We start from the raw sequence: 20,445 nt of genomic DNA on the forward strand, positions 1-20,445 counted from the left end.
CACCGCAATAATTTCAAATCTGAAAAGAGACGCAATTGATTCGATGCCGAGACCAAATCAATACGCGTTGCTTGGCACTTTGCTATTTGTGCTGAATTGTCATCAATTTGCAAGTGGGAACTGTCCCCGTAATTTTCAATGTGGAATTTGCATTGTTGATTTTTTCTTTTTGCTTTGATTTATTTTGTGTCAGTCCTTTCATATTCCTTTAATCAATCAGATACAGGGCATCTCTCTCTCTCTCTCTCTCTCTCTCTCTCTCCCTACTCAAAATGTTAACAAGTGCTAAGCTCCTCTTTGCGGGATGTGTTATCCTTGTTTTTCTAGTCCAATTAAACCACACCTGTCATGCTATAAGCAACAATTCGTGCCCTTCTTCCTCTTGTGGCCACATCTCCAACATAGACTACCCTTTCCGATTGAAAACTGATTCTGCAAACTGTGGCCGGAAAGAGTATGAACTTGCTTGCGAGAATAACGTTCCTGTAGTATACTTATCTTCAGCAAAATATTATGTCAAGGAAATCAATTACAATAACTTCAAAATCCGACTGGCTTATTTCGATGTGCAAAACGATAACTACTGCTCTCTGCCTCCTTATCCATCAACAGCCACATATTCTTTTTTCTGGTCATACAATTCGTATGCGGAAACTTATAAGGGCTATTTATATCAGGACTTGGTTTTCGTAACTTGTCCAAAGCCAGTAATTTCTGAAGTTTATGTGGATACTTCTCCTTGCAATATCACTTGCAATTCCTCTTCTTCCTCTCCTAATTTGGAAATGAAAGGTTATTCATATGTTAAAGTTGGGTCTGACGATGCAATGGATTTGAAGGATTCTTGCCGTATCGAGCGAATCTATATTACGTCTTTGTTGCCAAGAGATGCAAAGAACGTTTCCTATGCAGATGTTCACCGCAGTTTGGTATATGGGTTTGAGCTTTCATGGTTTTGGTGGGGATGCTGTTGGAATAACTCAGAAAACCTTTGCAAGCTTGATGCTGCCACCAGCATCCGCCACGGCTGCCATTCTGGAACGGGTAAGTTGTTTCAATTTTTATTATTATTATTTTTTTAGTACTCTTGTTTTTTCAATTAGAAGGCTAGATGGTCCTGATTACACCTACACCTTGATGAGATTGGACAAAATTTGTGGGATAGTTATATTGATAAGGTTGTACTTAGCGGATGGGAGCGGATGTGGGAGTCCAGCCTCGCAAGTAGCCTCGGTTTTGGTCCTTGCAAACTTAGGTCTAATATCTAAAGCTTTAGCCTCTAAAAAGGGAGACCTAAAAATGCAAGGAACTGTTCGCTTGAGGCTTGCTTTTTTTTTTTTTTTTTTTTTTTATAAAAAAAGCTAATTAGTATATGAAAAATATTTTTTATTAAAAATTATTTTTTTAAAAAAATATTTTATTTTTTATTATTTAATTATAAAATTATATTATTGGTATGTATTTATATAATATATGTATAAATATTTTTATATTTTAATAAAATTATTAAAATTTAAAAAATAACTTTTTCTTTCTAAAAGAAATTATTTTTTTTAAATATTTTTTTTTTCTTTGATGAAAAAAATATTTTCAGTTCACTAATTTTTAAAATATTTTAAAAGTTAAAAAAATGATATATATATATATATATATATATATATATATATATATATATATAAGAAAATTATTTTAAAAAAAAGATAAACAAAATTAAAGTAGTTTTTTTTTAATTCTAAAAAAATTTGAAAATGTGTCAGTTTTTAAAATAAAAATTGGATTTGTTTATTTATGGAAAACAGCTTTCTGTTGTCCCTTTTTCATTTTCTTATTTTTTATAAAAAATAAGGGAAAATATGAAAAATATTTTTACCTGTAAATAATAGAAAATGATTTTCTAATTTAAAAAATTTTTAAAAGTTATTTATATCTTTTATAATTAAAAAAAATAAATGATTGCAAAACATATTTAAAACTTTTATTTTAAATTTTTAATTTCTGTTATTTATTTATTTTATAATAATGTGACTAATTTTTTACCATTATAAATAAATATTTTTCTAAATAATTATTCAATTTTTGATATTAAAAAGTTATGGCATAATTTTTCTCAAAAAGTTAAAAAATAAAATCTTTGTTATAAAAGAAAACAAGGGAAAATAATGTAAAATTGTTTTGGAAAATTAGTTTTCCGGTTCTCAATTTGGAAAGCTGGCTTATGTGAATATAAAACTTTATTTTTCAGTTTTCTTTGAAATTTTTTTCAGAAAATCACTCTAATTTTCCATGAGTAAACAGATAAAAAACTAATTTTCTAATTTTTCAAAAATTAATTAAGATTTGAATTTGTTTTTACCGTTTCCCATTTTTTCAAATAGAAAACAAAGAATTTTCTATAATTAAAATTATACTATTATAACTTTTTTATAATTAAAATTAAATAATTATTTAAATTAATATTTATTTACAATGATAAAAATTAATCATATTATTATAAAACAAATAAATATCACATATTAAAAATTTTTAAAATGTAATGTTTTTAAATATATTTTATAATAAGTTTTAAAGAAAAGTAAAATAAATATCTTATGGTTTCGGGCTTTAGCACATAAGAAATCATAGTTTAATTTTTATCAAATTGATATCCTATGTTTTTCTCCATTAACAAATGTGATCTAAACTATTAGTTACCATTAAATAATACTAAAATAACGAATAAGTGACATTGATATAGCAACACATCAGCACCACGTAAACACCACATTTGTCATATATTGCCCTAAAAGTGCCACATATTTTATTACGTTAATGTCATTTAAAGATAATTAATGGTTTATGTCACATTCGCTAACAAAGAAAAATACAAGATATCAATTTGACAAAAACTAAACCACAGTCCCTTATGTGTCATAGCATGAGACCACATGATATTTTTTTTATATATTTTTCTCTTATTTTTATTATTGAAAATATGAATTGTTTAATTTTTAAATTAAAAAAATTATTTTCTTATTAACAAGTGAATACATTTTTTATATTTTCTTTTACTTTTCATAAAAAAATAAAATTATAGTTTATTTAGAAAATAAAAAATGAAAAAAAACAACTATTTTTCATAAGTAAACCGACCCAACGAAAGGGCGAGGACTAGAGCCATCCCACCAAACTTTGTGAAAAGTAGATTTTTAATATAGTGCAATAGGTGTAGAATTAGATTAGCTCCTTAAATTTAAGAATTTTTATATTTTATTAAATTATTTACCTATTTAAATTTATAATGTTTTTCCTAAAATATTAATTTTATTTTAATTATAAGTTATAATTTGAGTGGGTCAAATAAGTTTCATTTGTATTATAATCTATAATTGAATAATTCATTAAAAATTTTTATCTTATCTTTATTTTTAAAGTAAAAACTTTGAAAGGAAATCTGAAGTTTATCCTCTATCACACAAAGCTGCACATTTTTTATCTTTATTTTTAAAGTAAAAACTTTGAAAGGAAATCTGAAGTTTATCCTCTATCACACAAAGCTGCACATTTTTTAATTAAAAAAAAAATAGAAACTTGACTTTTCAAATCCAAGCTTTCAATTTCAGGGTCTTTCTTTTTTTTTTTGTCTTTTTAATTTTATTAACTCTTCAATATTATCTCTCTTTTTAATTTCTAATTTAAGATATCCATCTATTTTTATGTTTATATTCATATGGGATTTTATAAATTTAATTTTATTAAATTTTGAAATAATTCTATTAATTTTATTGAATTGCTAACATAATATCCCTCTCAATATCTAATGCATAAATTATGAAGTGAAAAAAAAAATCTAAATTGTGAAACCATTTTAGTTAATTTTTAGACATAAGGTTAGAATTTAGTTTTTTTATATATTTTTTTATTTTATTTATATTTGAAAACTGTGTTCAATGACTTTGCTATTTGAAGCAAATTAGTAAAATAAATTGACATGAGGATATATGATTTATTTGATATTATGATGCATATTAGGTGATTTATGAAATATAAAAATTCAATTTCAAATTTTACATGAAAAAATTCACTATAATAAATGCATTTTTTAAAAGAAAAAAAAAATTGAATACTCTAATTTTAATTTTTTTAATTTTTTTTCTTATCTTATTGATATAATTACATACAAATTAATATTAATATCTTTATGTTATTTATTTTTTATATTTAATATAACGCATGCATTTTTATGAATAAAAAAAATTATCAATATAAATACATATTAATTGTTACGTTGATCCCTAAAAATAAATCTTGGCTCTATAACCGAACAGGCTCTAAATATCTTCTAATTTTAGAAGCTAAGCCCTCCAACAAAGGATTATATTTTGATTTGATTTGATCAAATTCTTATAAAATGTGCTGTTAAAATATGATTTGTAAGTAAACTATATGAATTTTGGCCTAATATAACATCCAATGTCTAGAAGACTTATTGAAGATATACAAAATAAAAATTTCTAAATTATGTTTGATATTTAAAATTTAGATATATTTTTTCTATTTTCTGTACGTCTATTGTGTGTTTTAAATAAAAAATTATTGTATTAATGATATTCTAATTTGATGAAAATGGTGATTAACTATTCAATCTCAAAATTTACAAGAATTTGATTAAATTAAATTAAAATATTAAAATTAAATATGAGATCATATCATAAAATTGTGTGAATTCAATTAATGATAGGCCATGTTTAATATGGCATAATAAAATTGTAATATAATCATGATTATATTGTATAGTTAATTACATTGTTTGGTAAAAAAAATTGATATAGTGAAATGACAATTATGTAACGTAATTAATTATACTTAAGACAACGTAATGATCATTATAGAGAAAAATAGATATAGTCATAATTACTTATTTTGATTTTTTTATCTATTGTCTATACTATCACTACCATTATTAGGCCATCACTGTTACTATTACCATTATTTCTACTCTATCACCACAACCACCACCACTACAACCACTATCTTATTATCACTATTGCTATCACTATCACTTGATCATGATTATCACCATTTAGTTGTTGTCATCTTTACCACTAATTGGCCACTACCACCACTACTATCTCACCTCGCTACCACCACTACCATTTAAGTATTGCTGTTGCCACAAACACCACTACTTAACTACCACTACCACTCGACTATCAATTATAACAATAATTATCACTTATTATTAATACTATAAATAAATTAAATATTAAAATAAAAATTATTATTATATTACGCTATTTATATTTTTATTTTACAACAAAACAGAGGAATGTAATGATAATTATATTACATTATAGTTTTAATTGCATTACATAGATACTTACATTACATCATATCACGTTCTATCAAACGTAATCTTAGTGTTTTGATGTTAGATCGAACACAAGAGAAATTTTGGAAGCAAGTCACAAAATTAACCTGACCTTAATTAATGCATCTAAGAGCATAATTAATGTTATTAAATCATCCATTATTATTATTATTATTATTATTATTATTATTATTATTATTTTTACAATTTATCTGTCTTTAGGCATTACAATTTATCCATTATTCAAGATTTTTTATTTTTATTTTTATTTTTCAGGACGGCCTAGTAATCTACGTCCTCTTCTTGTTAAACTGGAAGAAAGTGCACTTGGTCGTCTACTCAGGCGACTCAAATGTGAGAACTTATTACTTATCTACTTTGCGTGGAAGTATTTGCAGATTATCAGTATACAGTTTCCTAAATAAAAGCTTAAAAATAGACAAAACAAATTTTTAAAATAAAAAAGCTGAATAACAATTTTTTTAAAGTTTTTAAAATTTCAGTAAATCCATGAAAATTAAACAGTTTTAAGCTAGTTGTTTTTTTTTTTTTTTTTTTTTTTTTAGTTCTTTCATTAATCTCCTGATCTGTGACACAATCACACCAATCCTTTAAGAATATTGAAAGTTGTCCTTTTGCGAGCTGTGTGATGGATGATTGTTCTACGTAGAGGTAGCTTTTTATTTTAATTTATTTTTTTTTAATTTAACCTGTAATTTTTTTTTAATTTAAAGTATTCATAATTTTTAAATTTATTCTCGGTCTAAATAATTTATAAAATTAAAAATCAACTCTATAATTTATATCACACAACATCACAATTCAAATTAAAAAATATTTTAAATAGTATTTGGTTTAACTTATAAATTGATAAAACTAACTGATAAGTAAATTAGCGTTTAAATCATAAGTAATAATATCTTATTTATAACTTGTCTATTTATTTTAAAACTAATTTTTAATCAAGTAAAATATTATAATATTCTAATAATTTTCAGAAATATCAACATTTTATCTATGCTTTAATAACTAAAATACTCTATTATATATCTTTTTTTTGATAATTTTAATAAATTAAATTATTTTTAAACCCCATTTAACTAAACATTTAAACTATTTAAAAGTTATTTTTAAATAATTTTATCAAATAATTAACTATTTATTTTTAATTTGATTCATATATTATATCTTAAGCTAAAAGTTGAAAGTAAGTAAACAAATCAAACACTATAATTATTGAAGTCCCATAAATAATCAGAATCCACCCATAATTTACAATGTAATTTAAACTCAAATTCATTTATTTAACTAACATGCAAATAGTAAAGATGAAAATTGAGAGTTTGAGAAATACTTTTCAATACGTGCGTGTGCATATATATATATATAAATTTGATAAATTTATATGTTAACTTGAACACATCATATAATTAATTTTAAAAAAAGCATAAATGTATATATTTACATTTACTTTATAATAATTATTAAAAAAATTTTTAGTAAAATTTAATTATGAATAAATTAATATAATTGGATTAAATTTATTAAAAAATAAATTATTAAGTTAATCGAGATCTGCAAATAAAAATTAAAAAAACAAATCAATTAATCATCAATTAATGGATTTCAACAATTCAACAAAAAAAAAGTCAAGCGAGATCGATAAATTTAATTGTTCCTTTTTTTTAATATAAAAGAGAATTTCTGCAATCAATAATTGATACAATCAATAGTTGATATGGAAAAAATTATAATCTAACCTTACAAAATAATATAAATCTAATAAAACATTAAATATGATCCGTTTTGCATAGCTCTTAAATTATTTTTATGTTTTCGCTCTTATAATGAAAATGATATAAAAAGATAAATATACAAAGAAATCAATTCCATGTAAATCGGGGAAAAGAAAACAATGAAGAAAAATCTACTTAATGAAAGAAAAAAAAAAAGTAAATATGTTAATGATGGAAGTGACTGTAATGAAGTGTAAACTCAATCAAAGAGAATCATACTGAATCAAATTGAAACATATTGAAAAAAATTTGTTATGTAAAAATGAAACCAAACTTATTTTATTTTATTTTTTTATTCTAATAAGATAAATTGAAATTTTATTTACAAATTTGCTCAACTGTGTATAATTTGTAGGTTTATAGGGTGATTTTTATGGAAAAGAATTTACAAAATTCTTAAATTTTGGTTGTTTTGGTCATGATGATTAGTGGGTTTGAGTGTCAGAGTATGTATGTACGTGTGTGTGTGTATATATATATATATATATATATATATATATATATATATATATATTTTAAAGTTGTACCTTAATTTAACTCAAACTAGAAATATAGAATTTCAAATAATGTTTTGACTGTTCATGCCATACAAATTCTTGAAAAATTCTGAAATTTATTAGATAACCATATTGTAGTTCATCTGGCATTTTTGTTAGGGTTTATCGCTAACATAGAAGTTGTTTTTGTCGATATAGGGCAACCGGCTCTCTATGCTGATTTGGGTGAGTAATTTTTCTTTTTAATCTGCTTTGTTTATTTATTTATATAATGGCTTTTAACTCGCAAATAATCGTTTTATTTAGGATGATAATAATAGATAGGAATCAATAAACTTATAAACTATATAGATTAGAGAGCAGTGAAAACGCAATGTTTAACATTAATAGTTAGGACTTATCGAACATTAGTAGTGAGGATTTGTTTAGTATTATTGTTGCATTTATGTTATTGTTGCTTTAGAAAATAGTAATCGCTAAATTATTATTTTGAAATATACTTTACCTATTTGATGATAAAATGCAAAAATTATTGTTAAGAAAAAATAATTTATTATTTATTTAGTTAAACTTCCCTTTAAAATAATGTTATAACCAAAATATCTAAAACGAATATATAATCATAAGTATACTATTAGTTTTTTTTTTTTAACATGTTTACATATTGGGTTCAATAATAATAATAATAATAATAATAATAATAATAATAATAATAATAATAATAATAGACACACAATCGCACAATCACACAGTAAATAGAAGAGAAGAAGAATGAACACAAAATTTATCTAGTTTGATTGTAAAGTCAACGTTCACAAGCAAAACAAGAAAAAAAAATTTCACCATGATAAAAAGAGCAATACACAATCACTCAGAACGCTCAAACCCTCACTCTAGTGTATTTCCCAAATTTTTAAAAATATTACTGTGGTAGGCAAAAAATACAATATTAATACTCGTCCATATCATCACGAACTTCACTTTTTATTCTAATTGGGTCACAAAGCGAAGCTTTCGCATCAGGTCACAATTTAAGTCCATGAAAAATATATCCAAAATTCAAGCTATATAAATAACAAATATAATGAACAACATAGTGTAAATAACTCTCAAGCACTTCTTTTTTATGTCTTCTTTTTAATGTTGTGGCGCTACTTGTCTCATGAATCCAAAATCTGATGGAAGAAGAAGAGGAATAAGAAGAAGAATATAATGAGCAACATGTTGTAAATAATTCCTAGGCACTTCTTTCTTATGTTGTACATAATTCCATGCTTACATAATTCCATGCTTAGGCACTACTTGTCTCACGAATCTAGAATCTGATGGAGAATATATCTTTGCCTAGGTTCCCATCTTATTCTTTGATCAGTTAGTTCTCTAAGGTTTCAATAATCACCACACTGTAATAAGAATGGAGAAGGATAAAAAGAAGGGAAGAATGAATTCGAAAGAGGACAATAATACATTAAAGAATTTTTAAGACACTGAAGAAGGGAAGAAATTGAGAGAGAAAAAGAAGGGAAGATAAATGAAGATGTTGAAGAAGATGAGTGGAAAAGGAGGAGGAAGGCTATGGTTTAGGAGTGAAAGTTATGAATTTACATCATGATTTCAACGGTTGAGATCATTTGAAAATGGACATCTAAGATTTAATGAAGGGTTAACGTTATATATATAAAAAAAAGGGGTAATTTACAACTGACTCCTTGAGGTATGGTAAAACTCACAAGTTAGTCCCTAGTTTGTTTTTTGGTAACAATTTAGTCCTTAAATTTAAATTATGTTAACAAATTAGTCCATGCCATTAGCTACTTTTCAATTTTAAATAATTTAATCCTTGAAGTTTTAGTTTTATTAGCAAAATAGTCCATACATCTAAATTTTATATTTAAGTAATTACTTATTTTATTTTAAATAATTATAAAAAATTAAAATCGATTAAAATGAATTACCAAACAAACCAAACTAAATTTCTAATTTGATTCAATTCAATCGTTTTTTTTTAAGCTGAATTATGCTCACCTCTAAGTTTGAAGACATTAATGAAAGAAATCAATATTGTTGTTGCCACTAAGTGCTCTATTGTATCCTGGAGCATGGTTGACACCTGTTATTGCATTCGATAGCAATTTGTGGATTTGACACTACCACTTATTGCGCCTTGGTCAACAAACTCTAAAGATGGCCTCCATCCTTTCCAACTTGGGTTGATTTGGCTAGATCAAGCTTTTAAAATCTTGATCCTTCCTTCATTTTATTAGTTCTTTATAGTCATTTAAGAAGTTTTCTTTGACTACTTTCTACTACTAAGAAGTCACACAACCTTAATAATCTACTTATATCTCTTCTCCAAAAGAAAAGAAAACACTGAATTTGGGCTAATTCATTGCCCTTTCTCCTCCGATTTCCTTAATTGTTTTTCTCTCTATCTAGTGTCTAACGTTCACACAATCCTTCAGCTAGATATGAGAAAAAAAATTGTATATTTATAGTGGAAAAATTGTAATTATCTAAAGTTAGAAGGAATTTTTTAGTATATAAAAAGTTAAAGCGGCTACTTGAACTTTTTTTTTAATATTGCAAAATTGCAATGCAAGGCCTTGAGGGCATCAATACAATAGATAGAACTGAACGATTCAAGGATGGTATTGAGCCAATTACAAAGAAGCTGATTTTTAAAATTAAGCTTAGTTAGGCAATAAGTAGTAGAGTCACCCTTTCTACTAACATGAGAAAATTCTACTTAAGCAAATAGGGAACTAAATCTATGGTAGTTATTACAACATAACAGGTAGAGAATCAAATCTAATTAGGTCATTACAGGGGCAACCAAATAGAATTTAGCCAAGATTTTGGATGTATGATGGAAAGTGGCCAGAGGATTGGGTTCACAACAATTGAAAATAGCTCTATTCCCCTTCTTCCAAATATACAAGCTTGTAATGGCAGTGGAGTTTGGAGAATCTTGGTGCATATTACCAACCATTATCTCTTGTGCACACTAACGTGGTCCACCATCTAGAGAAGGAAGAAAAGCCAATCGAATTGGGTTTGTAAGCATAAGAACTCATGAACCATGTTGCTCTAGCATTGTTACACTAGAACAAAGTATGCTCAATAGATTCCTTCTCCACACTGTAGATTGGGCAAGCTGGGTTTACAGATACCCCTCTCTTAATCAAATTGTCTCAGACTGACAAAGCATTTAGCATGGCCTTCTAAGTAAAACATTTATTTTTGGCATAATTAGGAGGCTCCAATTTCTTCCAAATCTGAGCTAGAAGAGTGCATAGCCTATTTAGTGGTGCTGTCGAGAATTTGCTAGCTAGAAGTCTATAGCTCGATCACACTAACTAGTACTAACCAAAATTCTGAAAATGCCATCGAAATATATAAAATAGCTTTAGCCACCCATAGATTGAGCAAATCCGAAACAAGATTTGATTTCCATTCTAATCTATCATGGTCTATCATATTTGCAACCAAATTAGTGGTTAAAGGACAATGGTCTGGGTTGGATTTGAAGTTTGGGATTGATGAAATCCAAAGGTAATCCTAAAAGTGATACTCCCATTCCTAATATTATAACGAATATCCCCCTTTAGAACATCTCTCCCTGCTAGAAAACTTTGCCAAACTCAAAAAGTTCTCTAAGATTTAAAGCTTGCCAGAACATGGAATGGGGAAAAAAATATAATCCTTTAATCACTTTTGCCCACAAGCTTATAGGATTTGAAATAAGACACCACCCTTGTTTAGCTAGGCATGCTAAATTTAACTTCTTAAAATCATTGAAATGCATTCCTTTAGAAATTTAAGGCATGTTGCCTTTCTCCGATTGAACCATTGTTGAGTTGGGTGCAAAAGTGTATTCAAGTCGTTTATTTAGTTATGCTAATCTTAGTCTTATTTTATTAAATAAATAAATATACCATTATTTTTTCCAATTTTCTACATAAAACATAGCATACATAATGTATACATATTTCAGAAAATATCGAATGTTATAAATTTATCCACTTACTTGGTACAAAAACAAAATAAATCAAAGAGGAAGCAAACTAGTATTTAAAGGTATCTCTAGGTTCTTCATCTGGATCTAGATCTCCTACAAACAATATAGTAGGAAATAGGAGTTTAGGAACGATACTAGAATTGTAGAATGCTACAAGGATGCCTATAATGCATGAAATGTGCCTTATAGATTCTAGAGAAAATTCAACAACTTTCCAACATAAACTAGATGTTTTCCCAATTTTAACATTGCTCCAAAGTGCCTCACAAAGCAACACATCAAGTACTAATAAAATGCCCATTCATAACCTACACAATATGTAAATTATGTCTACCGTTGTAACAACCCAAATCCGGACCATTACTAGCGCTAGGGCACTAAAAGGCATAAGGCCATCAAAACCCAAGCCTATTTTACATCAAAATCTCACTTTAAATCCATATAGTTTATATGAATATTTTGTTCAATATAAAACATAATCACAATTTCTTTTATATTACAAAATATTAAGCACAATGTCAAAATAATAAAACTTACATGTCATTCCAAAATAGAGTTCCACAAATTGTACCTCTACATTTAAGCAAAATTGAGGCGGTTGCCTCTGGAACTTAGCTAACCAAAATTGACGATTGTATATTCTATGCTTATTAAAGAGAGAAAAAGGGAGTGAGTTAGGGGCTTAGTGAGTAGAAGTATACTTAGGAAAGAATACATAAAATAAGACAGTTATAATCAGGCAGATGTAAATGCAATAGCCAAATGATGTTACCACAACACAAATAATTCACAACAACATACTTATGTCACCAATGGTTCCCCAACCACATCATAATCATTAGTCCAATGTGCCTGGCCCATTAAAGAAGCTTCTTAGGACTTTCTCTTAATATAACACATAATGGATACTAGAGACACAGAAGTCATGACTTACTTGAAGTGGATCTTGCTATCTGTAATACTTGGATGTCAGAGACACAAAATTTTCTTACCCGACATCCCTTTTCCTTTATAAGCATATAGATCTCACACCCCCATCTTGGAGTATGCCCATTGTCCTCAAGGAGTCTACGAGTCCATTTAGCATGCATGCATTTCCTTTGCTTTTCTTTCCTAATGAGAACCAGTGGGTCATCCATAAACTACCTACACATCATAATTAATTATGCAACATCTTCATGATATGGATTATATATATATATATATATATATATATTTATTTATGTGTGTGTCATGACTTTAATGATGCATGAATGTGCATGAAATGTAATAAAATAGTTAAAAATTTTAAGTAAGTTCTACTCACAGTACTAGTTAACGGTTAACAATGTTGGCTAGATTGACCTACAAAAATATGCTAATAGTTTATTAGGCACTAGTCATCTAGTAACTGTATTTACAGAATTAACTTAATGAAATTAATTATCTTTTCAGAAATTCGGTAGAGTCTCCCTTGTAACTAAACCTACCTTCCTTGCAAATCAACTCAACACAAGACCTCAATCCCACAATTATATCACAAAGCCCTTCTTGGGCCTACAGAAACCTAATTCCATGTTTAGTAGCTCAATGCTTCAATTAGAGCTTCTAATTGCTCCATAGTCCAATTATCTAGGTTTTGTGTCCTATTTTCCAACCTACAAGAAAGAGTTAGAGATGTTTTAGTTTAGGATTTAATCATAATTGATTAGACTTAGGTTTTTTAATCAAGGCATGTTTAGCTGCCAAAGTCTTAAGCTTCGACGGCCGAAGTTGACCGTGCATTATTTACATGATTGTTCACATGAATCAGTTGCCAAACATTGATGGTTAATTTGGACTTGGGTTTACCTAGAATTTGTCACCCACAGTGTAAAAGTTTAAGGTTTCAACCTTTAAATCATAATATGAGTACTAACTTTCTAAGTCTAGGTTCATTAGATAATTTTAATTTAAAACAACTAAGAACATTATTTATTTGCATAATTCTTTAGATTTATAAACAAATTTCATAACCTTTATACTAAACCCTAAAACATCCTTAACCAAAACCTACACCAACTTTCTTTACAAATACTAAGCCTAAAACTTCAAATAACTTAAGAGAAAGGAGACTAGGGCTTACCTCTTCTAGTTAGGGTTAAAAAGAGGATTCCTTCCACTTGTTCTTCAAATCACTTGATATGAGAGAGGAAAGAGTGTCTCTATCCTTATTAAAGGCTTGAAGGTGATTCTCTTTCATGAATGGGGCTAGGTGATATAGTTTAGCCCCAAAATTTGAACTAAACTCTTTGAGTTCGAGCAGCCATATCCATGCTCGATTTCCATGGATCAGATTCAGGTAACAGTTCAGGTCTGAGGCGATCTGTAGCAAAAATGTATCTTCGATTCATGTGAGATCAGACTGTGATAAATCAATAGCATAAGAGATAGGTGCTCTTGGTATGAGATTGGAATGAAATGGGCAACATGGTTCCATAACGTTTAGCTGGAGTTAAGTGCACTGATGAATGTATGTGTCGTTACATACAGATAAGGAGTTTGCAAGAGATATCTAGCCGTGATTCACATTGACTGTCTCTCACCACAGTATAAATAGGTTTCAAATATCTACTTAGGTACATTTTAACATACTCTCTAAATAATTCACCATTTCATTACTACTATTCCAAAATCCCATTACTGACTTAAGTGTCAGAGTGGCTGTTCGATAGCCACCAAACATCACCTTGTTCTTTGGTTTTAGGCAACCCAAGGACCCGATATCCATCATTTGATGATCCAAAGAAGCACGCCACAACATCACTAGAGTAGAAATTATTAGGGCTAGGGGATAGAGAGAGCAAAGGGAGAGGGAGAAAAAAGGGAGAGAAGTGGAGAAAATGAGGGAGAGGGTTTGTGGGACACTAAACCCTTCAAGTTTTATATTCTGTCCTTAGCAACTTCAGCGATTGAAGTTGCCTGGACCATCTTAGTACACTTAAATCCCTCTTTTTTCCTTCTTTCTTCTAACTCCCCACTTCTTTCAAGCCTTCTTCTCCTTGAAATTTTGTGAGACATTCCCTCTCTGGTTATGGATTTTGACTACCCTAGGTGTGGGTTATTACAATCATTCTCCATTTATGCCATATATTCACTCAATTCCATAGCTCCACAAGTTTCATAATTTTACTCCATATATTTAATATGAATAGATTTTATTAGTTTTGGCATAGTATGAATTTAAAAGCTAATAAGCATTGCACCTAATAAATATCAAGCCACCTTATCGATAAAACAAATAAAAAATCAATTGGCAGCTAAATAATTATTTGATACGCAAGAATATATCATTGGGAACATAAATAATCCAATGGATCCTTAAATTTGAATACTTGCTTACTACAAAAATCCTTGTCTATATCAAAAAGCCAAACTTTAATCACCACTATAAGCAACAACTCATACAATAAATTATGTAGCTTCACAATTTACTTGCATTCTTTCCATTAAACATATGTAACCTAACATAAAATTTAATCCAACTTACTAATTTAATAAAAAACCAACATAATAAAAATCTTGCTCCTGTTTGGAGATTGCTTGGACAAGCAACAAAGAATTTGATTCAAAATTTATTGCTCTCTAACAACTAGATTTGACCCAACTTAGAGTTTCCACGAAGCTTAGAGCCTTTGCCTACAAAGAGATCATATTATTATTACCAATTGAGGGCCTCATTTTTGTTGCTACCAAATGCCCAACTGCATCTTCGATGATCCAACCAAGGCCCACTCTGAACATAACAGGCAATATCAAAGTTATTTTTAATTCTATTAGATTGAGGCAGCTGCCACCTTACCTAATGCACTAACTTGGATATTTGGGAACTCATGGACTATAATTGTTGAGCATCCTTCCACTGCAAAAGTAAGCGAGTAAAATTTGAGACCACTTGATTCGAAGTAAGATTAGATTGCCTCTAAACCAACTTGTTCCTACTTTCCCAAATACTCTGGGCTAGCTATAAAGAAATGTAACTCTCTCCTGGAGATGAGGCCTTAAACAAGTCCTTTAACCAATCCATGACATATTAGACATTCCCTCCCCAAAACCCAACACTAGAAGCTCTCAAACAATCTTGGGCATATGGCATATGGAGAGCACATGTTCTATAGTTTTATTATCTACATTATAGAAAGGGGACAAATCATTGACATCCACTCTTCTAGCCCTCAAATTCGACAAAGTAAGAAGCAAATTTGAACTTGATTTCCAAATGAAATTCTTAACTTTCAAGGGTACTTGATACTTCCACATCTTTCTCCACACCTCTCAAACTGAAGGAATAGATGAATCACCCATATTATGCAACTTCCAGTATCCATTTTTCACTGTATACATGCCTTTCCTATCTTCTATCCAAACTAGCACGTCCCTTCTAACGTTTAGGTCTAGCGCAATGTGCATAATCAAATTAGTATCTCTTTGCGAAAAAAATTTAATACTAACTTCCTCATCCTAGCCTAATTGATAAATCTTCATCATATTCTGAACTGTAATATCAACCTACTCCTTTAACTTATTTCTTTCAATGCAAGGTCCATTTAAATTAGGAGCTAAGGGTCTACCCAAATTCTAATATCCTTCCCATCACCCACACGCCAAAAACAATTCTTCTTCAACAGGTCCTGCGCAGCTAACACACTTATCCATACATAGCAAGGGTTGGTACCTAAATGAACATTAAAGAAAGAATGATTGGGATAGTATCTAGCTGAAAACAATTTTGCTACTTAAGAATTAGGATGCGGCATAAGTCTCCATGCTTGCTTGCCAAGTAGAGTAATATTAAATTTGTTTGAACTTCTAAAACCAATTCCACCAAAATTCTTGCTCCTGCATAACCTATCCCACAACGTCAACCCGATGCCCGAAGATTGATTCCCTCCAATGCCCCACCAAAAACTAATCGTCATTTTTTCAATACCATCACAGGGGTCTTAAACACACTTGTGACAAAAGTTTGGAATTACTTGAGCAACTGTTTCAATAGCACTTCTTTACCTACTATTGAAAGCCCTAGAGCCGCTTCCACCCCGATCCTTTATGAACTCAAAAATCTCTTTTTTATTTCTACCAATACATGATAAGAGTCCAAGATTCATTCCATAATCATCCTTCTTCTCCCTTGACACACATCTGCCTTATTACCAATAATATAGTGAAGTGACTGAAGATTTTTGGTAATTGATAATTTGACCCAATGTTGCCTTATAAAGATTTAGACACTCTTTGATTCTGCCATATTCCTCCTTGTTAGCCTTAAGAAATAGTAGGCTATCATCGGCGAGAAAAAGATGTGAAACCAAAGGAGCTCTCCTAAAAACTCAACACCTATGTATTAACTGTTGATCCTAAAATTTTCTTAATAAAGAGGACAGACCCTCAGGGCATAAGAGGAAGAGATATGGCGATAGCAGGTCACCTTGTCTCAGCACCCTTTCTCGACAAACAGGACCAAATTCCTGCCTTCCATGTGAGACAAGATACTGCATCGAAGAAATATATGACATAACCAGTTCCACCTAATACGAATCAAAACTCATTTTCTCCATAATCAAACTTAAGAAGTTCCACTTCACCCTATCATAGCTATGCTCATATGCCACATCTTCTAAAAAAATAGGAAAACTTGCTTCTCTCTATTTTAATTTTTTTGTCAGCTTGTTACTACAATAGTAGATAAAGGTTGTGATGATGATAAGTAACAAAGTACAAATTCATAATGGCGTAAGAAACAACAAGGCCTGAAATTCCAAATTTGATTGTGTTTTTATAATTTCATCTTTTAATTTTAATTTAGTATAATTAAGATTAATTGTAATTATGTTCATTTAATTAAAATTAGTCATGATTAATTAAGAATAATAATACCTTTATATGTATTACTTATTACATTATTTTCCTTCGTACAGATTTTAAGGGTTGTGTACTGGCCCTCCTTCATTATGTTGTTCTTCTTTTTGGTAAGATGTTCAATTTCTCTACTGACAATTGAAGAATTTTTCTATTATATTATGCCATGAATTGAAGGCGGATTTAAATTTATATTCAAATAGAATATAATGTGACATTCAAATAACCATTCATTTTAAATCATCAAAAAATATGTCTTCATTTTTAATCTTCATTTATCAAATGAAATCTAAAATTTAATGAAATTTATTTATGCTATACATACTCTTATAAATAAGCCCAATATGCATGAAAATAAGTACAATTAATGCTCATCTTCCTTTGAACAAGATGCTAATAGCTAAATTGTAACAATTGATGTTTCCACTCACTTTTGTTTTATATATTTTTCTGCACAGTGTTGTATCGTGGTCCCTTATTCCTGGGTGGGGTTATTTGGACTATCCTATTTTTATTAATAGATGGAGAAGGAGGCATTTATCTGAATATGGCATAGTTGAAGAATTTTTGCAAAGTCATAATAATCTTATGCCTGTTAGATATACTTACTCAGATATTAAAAGATTACCAATTGTTTCAAATACAAGTTGGGTGAAGGAGGTTATGGCTCTGTATATAAAGAAAACTTCGTAGTGGCTATTTTGCAGCAATAAAAATGTTGGGCAAATCTAAAGCTAATGGTCAAGAATTCATCAATGAAGTGGCTACAATTGGAAGAATTCATCATGTGAATATAGTGAGGCTCATTGGATTTTGTGTTGAAGGATCTAAACGAGCTCTTATATATGAATTCATGCCTAACGGATCTCTAGATAAGTATATATTTTCTCATGATGTTGGCACTACAATAAGCATTGAGAAAATGTATGATATTTCTCTCGGAGTAGCTCGTGGCATTGAATATCTACATCGAGGTTGTAACATGCAAATTTTGCATTTCGATATCAAACCACACAACATTCTTCTTGATGAAAATTTCATTCCAAAAGTTTCAGATTTTGGATTGGCAAAGTTATATCCAACAGATAATAGTATTGTGTCTCTCACAGCGGCAAGAGGAACATTAGGTTACATGGCTCCGGAGTTGATATATAAAAGTATTGGAAGCATCTCTTACAAAGCAGATGTCTATAGTTTTGGAAAGTTATTGATGGAAATGGCTGGTAGAAGGAAGAATTTCAATGCATCTGATGAGCATTGGAGCCAAATATACTATCCTTCATGGGTTTATGACCAATTCAATGAAGGAAAGGACATAGAAATTGGAGATGCGACAGAAGAGGAAAGGAAAATAACAAAAAAGATGATTGTAGTAGCATTGTGGTGTATTCAATTGAAGCCTAGTGATCGTCCTTCAATGAACAAAGTTGTAGAAATGCTTGAAAGTGAAATTGAATGCATAGAAATGCCTCCAAAACCTACTTTCTATCCACAAGAGATGCCAAAAGAAGATTTTGAAATCAAAGCAAGCAAAGAGTTAACCAATATACCACAGAGTTATTTAAATTCTATTAGTTGGATTTCGAATGGACGTTGAATTGTGTATTTTTCATAAATATTAGCAATAGATTTTTATTAGCAAAACAAAATTTTATTGATATTTATATTTTATTTGTATTTGAAATGAAAGTGATATATAGCTCCCTTTATTATATTACATTAAATCTCAATGGAGAATGTTTATTTCAAAATTTTCTCATACATATGAACTTTTTCTCTCTTTTCTTTTCTACATGTTGATGGCTGTGAAATTTCCAAAGTTTTATTGAATTGTTCATTCTGACTTCATAATTTATATTAATTTGTAATATACATAACAATATAAGAACATAATATTGTTAGGTGCCTGATTGAATTTACCTTGGAGAAATCTAAGCAAAGTGTTCTTAATGATAATTAAATTATTAAGATGATTATTTGATAAAATATTTTGTTTTAAGTGATAAAGCTTTTTAGGGAATGACATGATATGATTTTTTTGGAGCTAAAGTTAAATATTCTAATCTTTATAATAATTAATATAACTCATAAAAAATCTTGACTTTGTATTTTCCTAAATTTATCATATTCTTTTAATTTTATTAATTTTAACTTAAACTATAACATTAATAATAAATTATTCAATTTAAGGGATTATAATTATGTAAATTTAAAACCTACAAATTATATTAATAAGATGATTTCTATTTTACTACTAATAATAGCAAATTTTGTTTTACTAAAACTTTTCCTTTATAATAAATCAATAACATTGAGCCATGAACTATCAAGAAAAAAATAGCATGACTAATTAAGTACTTCTTGAAAGTATAGAAAATATAGAAAAAACATAATTTATTTTTACTAATATTGCAAATAATGAAGATGCATAATTTATTTTTTCTTTTCTTTTGAGATAAAAAATTTAGAAATTCATTAATAGACATAATAACTTAAGCACAACATAACTTTCTCATAATAGACAAAAAAAATACAAACATAAATAATTAAAAACTTTTATTCAGAAATAATCTGGATAGAAGATAATAATCTTTTGAGTAATAACTAATATTTTTTTTTTGGATGATCAAAGAAATCTTATGCAATATTGTAATTTTTGAAACTTGCTATCTCTATAGCTCGCAGTTTAAATAACTAAATATTAATAGAGGAATAATTAACATTATCAGGCTCCATTACTAGAAGTTCATTACTCATACTTGAAAATCTAAAGTCTCTAATAAAAATGAGTCAACGATCCATATTATATTTTAAATTGCCAATGAGTCAAAGTCAAAACAAAACTTTGTTGAGGGGAAAAAAAACAAAACCCAGTAATAGGAAGAGCTAGACCCTAATATTTGAGAGAGA

General features: G+C 28.6%; 1 protein-coding gene, 1 long non-coding RNA gene and 1 pseudogene across 2 annotated transcripts; all 3 read left to right on the top strand.

Annotated features, from left to right (window-relative positions):
- Nucleotides 1–272: 272 nt before the first annotated feature.
- On the top strand, nucleotides 273–1,111 carry LOC131180668 (uncharacterized). Its single transcript, XM_058148020.1, has 2 exons — nucleotides 273–1,044; nucleotides 1,107–1,111. The coding sequence occupies exons 1-2, from the start codon at nucleotides 273–275 to the stop codon at nucleotides 1,109–1,111; spliced, it is 777 nt and encodes a 258-aa protein (XP_058004003.1).
- A 4,506-nt stretch (nucleotides 1,112–5,617) lies between these two features.
- Nucleotides 5,618–18,035, top strand: LOC131180829 (uncharacterized). The gene is made up of 3 exons (XR_009149505.1): nucleotides 5,618–5,701; nucleotides 7,839–7,865; nucleotides 17,595–18,035. It is a non-coding gene; the product is annotated as an uncharacterized LOC131180829 (long non-coding RNA).
- A 16-nt stretch (nucleotides 18,036–18,051) lies between these two features.
- On the top strand, nucleotides 18,052–19,132 carry LOC131180669 (rust resistance kinase Lr10-like; annotated as a pseudogene).
- The last annotated feature ends 1,313 nt before the right edge of the window (nucleotides 19,133–20,445 follow it).

Source organism: Hevea brasiliensis, chromosome 6, assembly GCF_030052815.1.
Source record: "Hevea brasiliensis isolate MT/VB/25A 57/8 chromosome 6, ASM3005281v1, whole genome shotgun sequence".
NCBI classification, from domain to species: domain Eukaryota; kingdom Viridiplantae; phylum Streptophyta; class Magnoliopsida; order Malpighiales; family Euphorbiaceae; genus Hevea; species Hevea brasiliensis.

Bases quoted from the DNA above. Each gene is read 5' to 3' on its own strand.
- LOC131180668 (XM_058148020.1), top strand. From the start codon at position 273: ATGTTAACAAGTGCTAAGCTCCTCTTTGCGGGATGTGTTATCCTTGTT.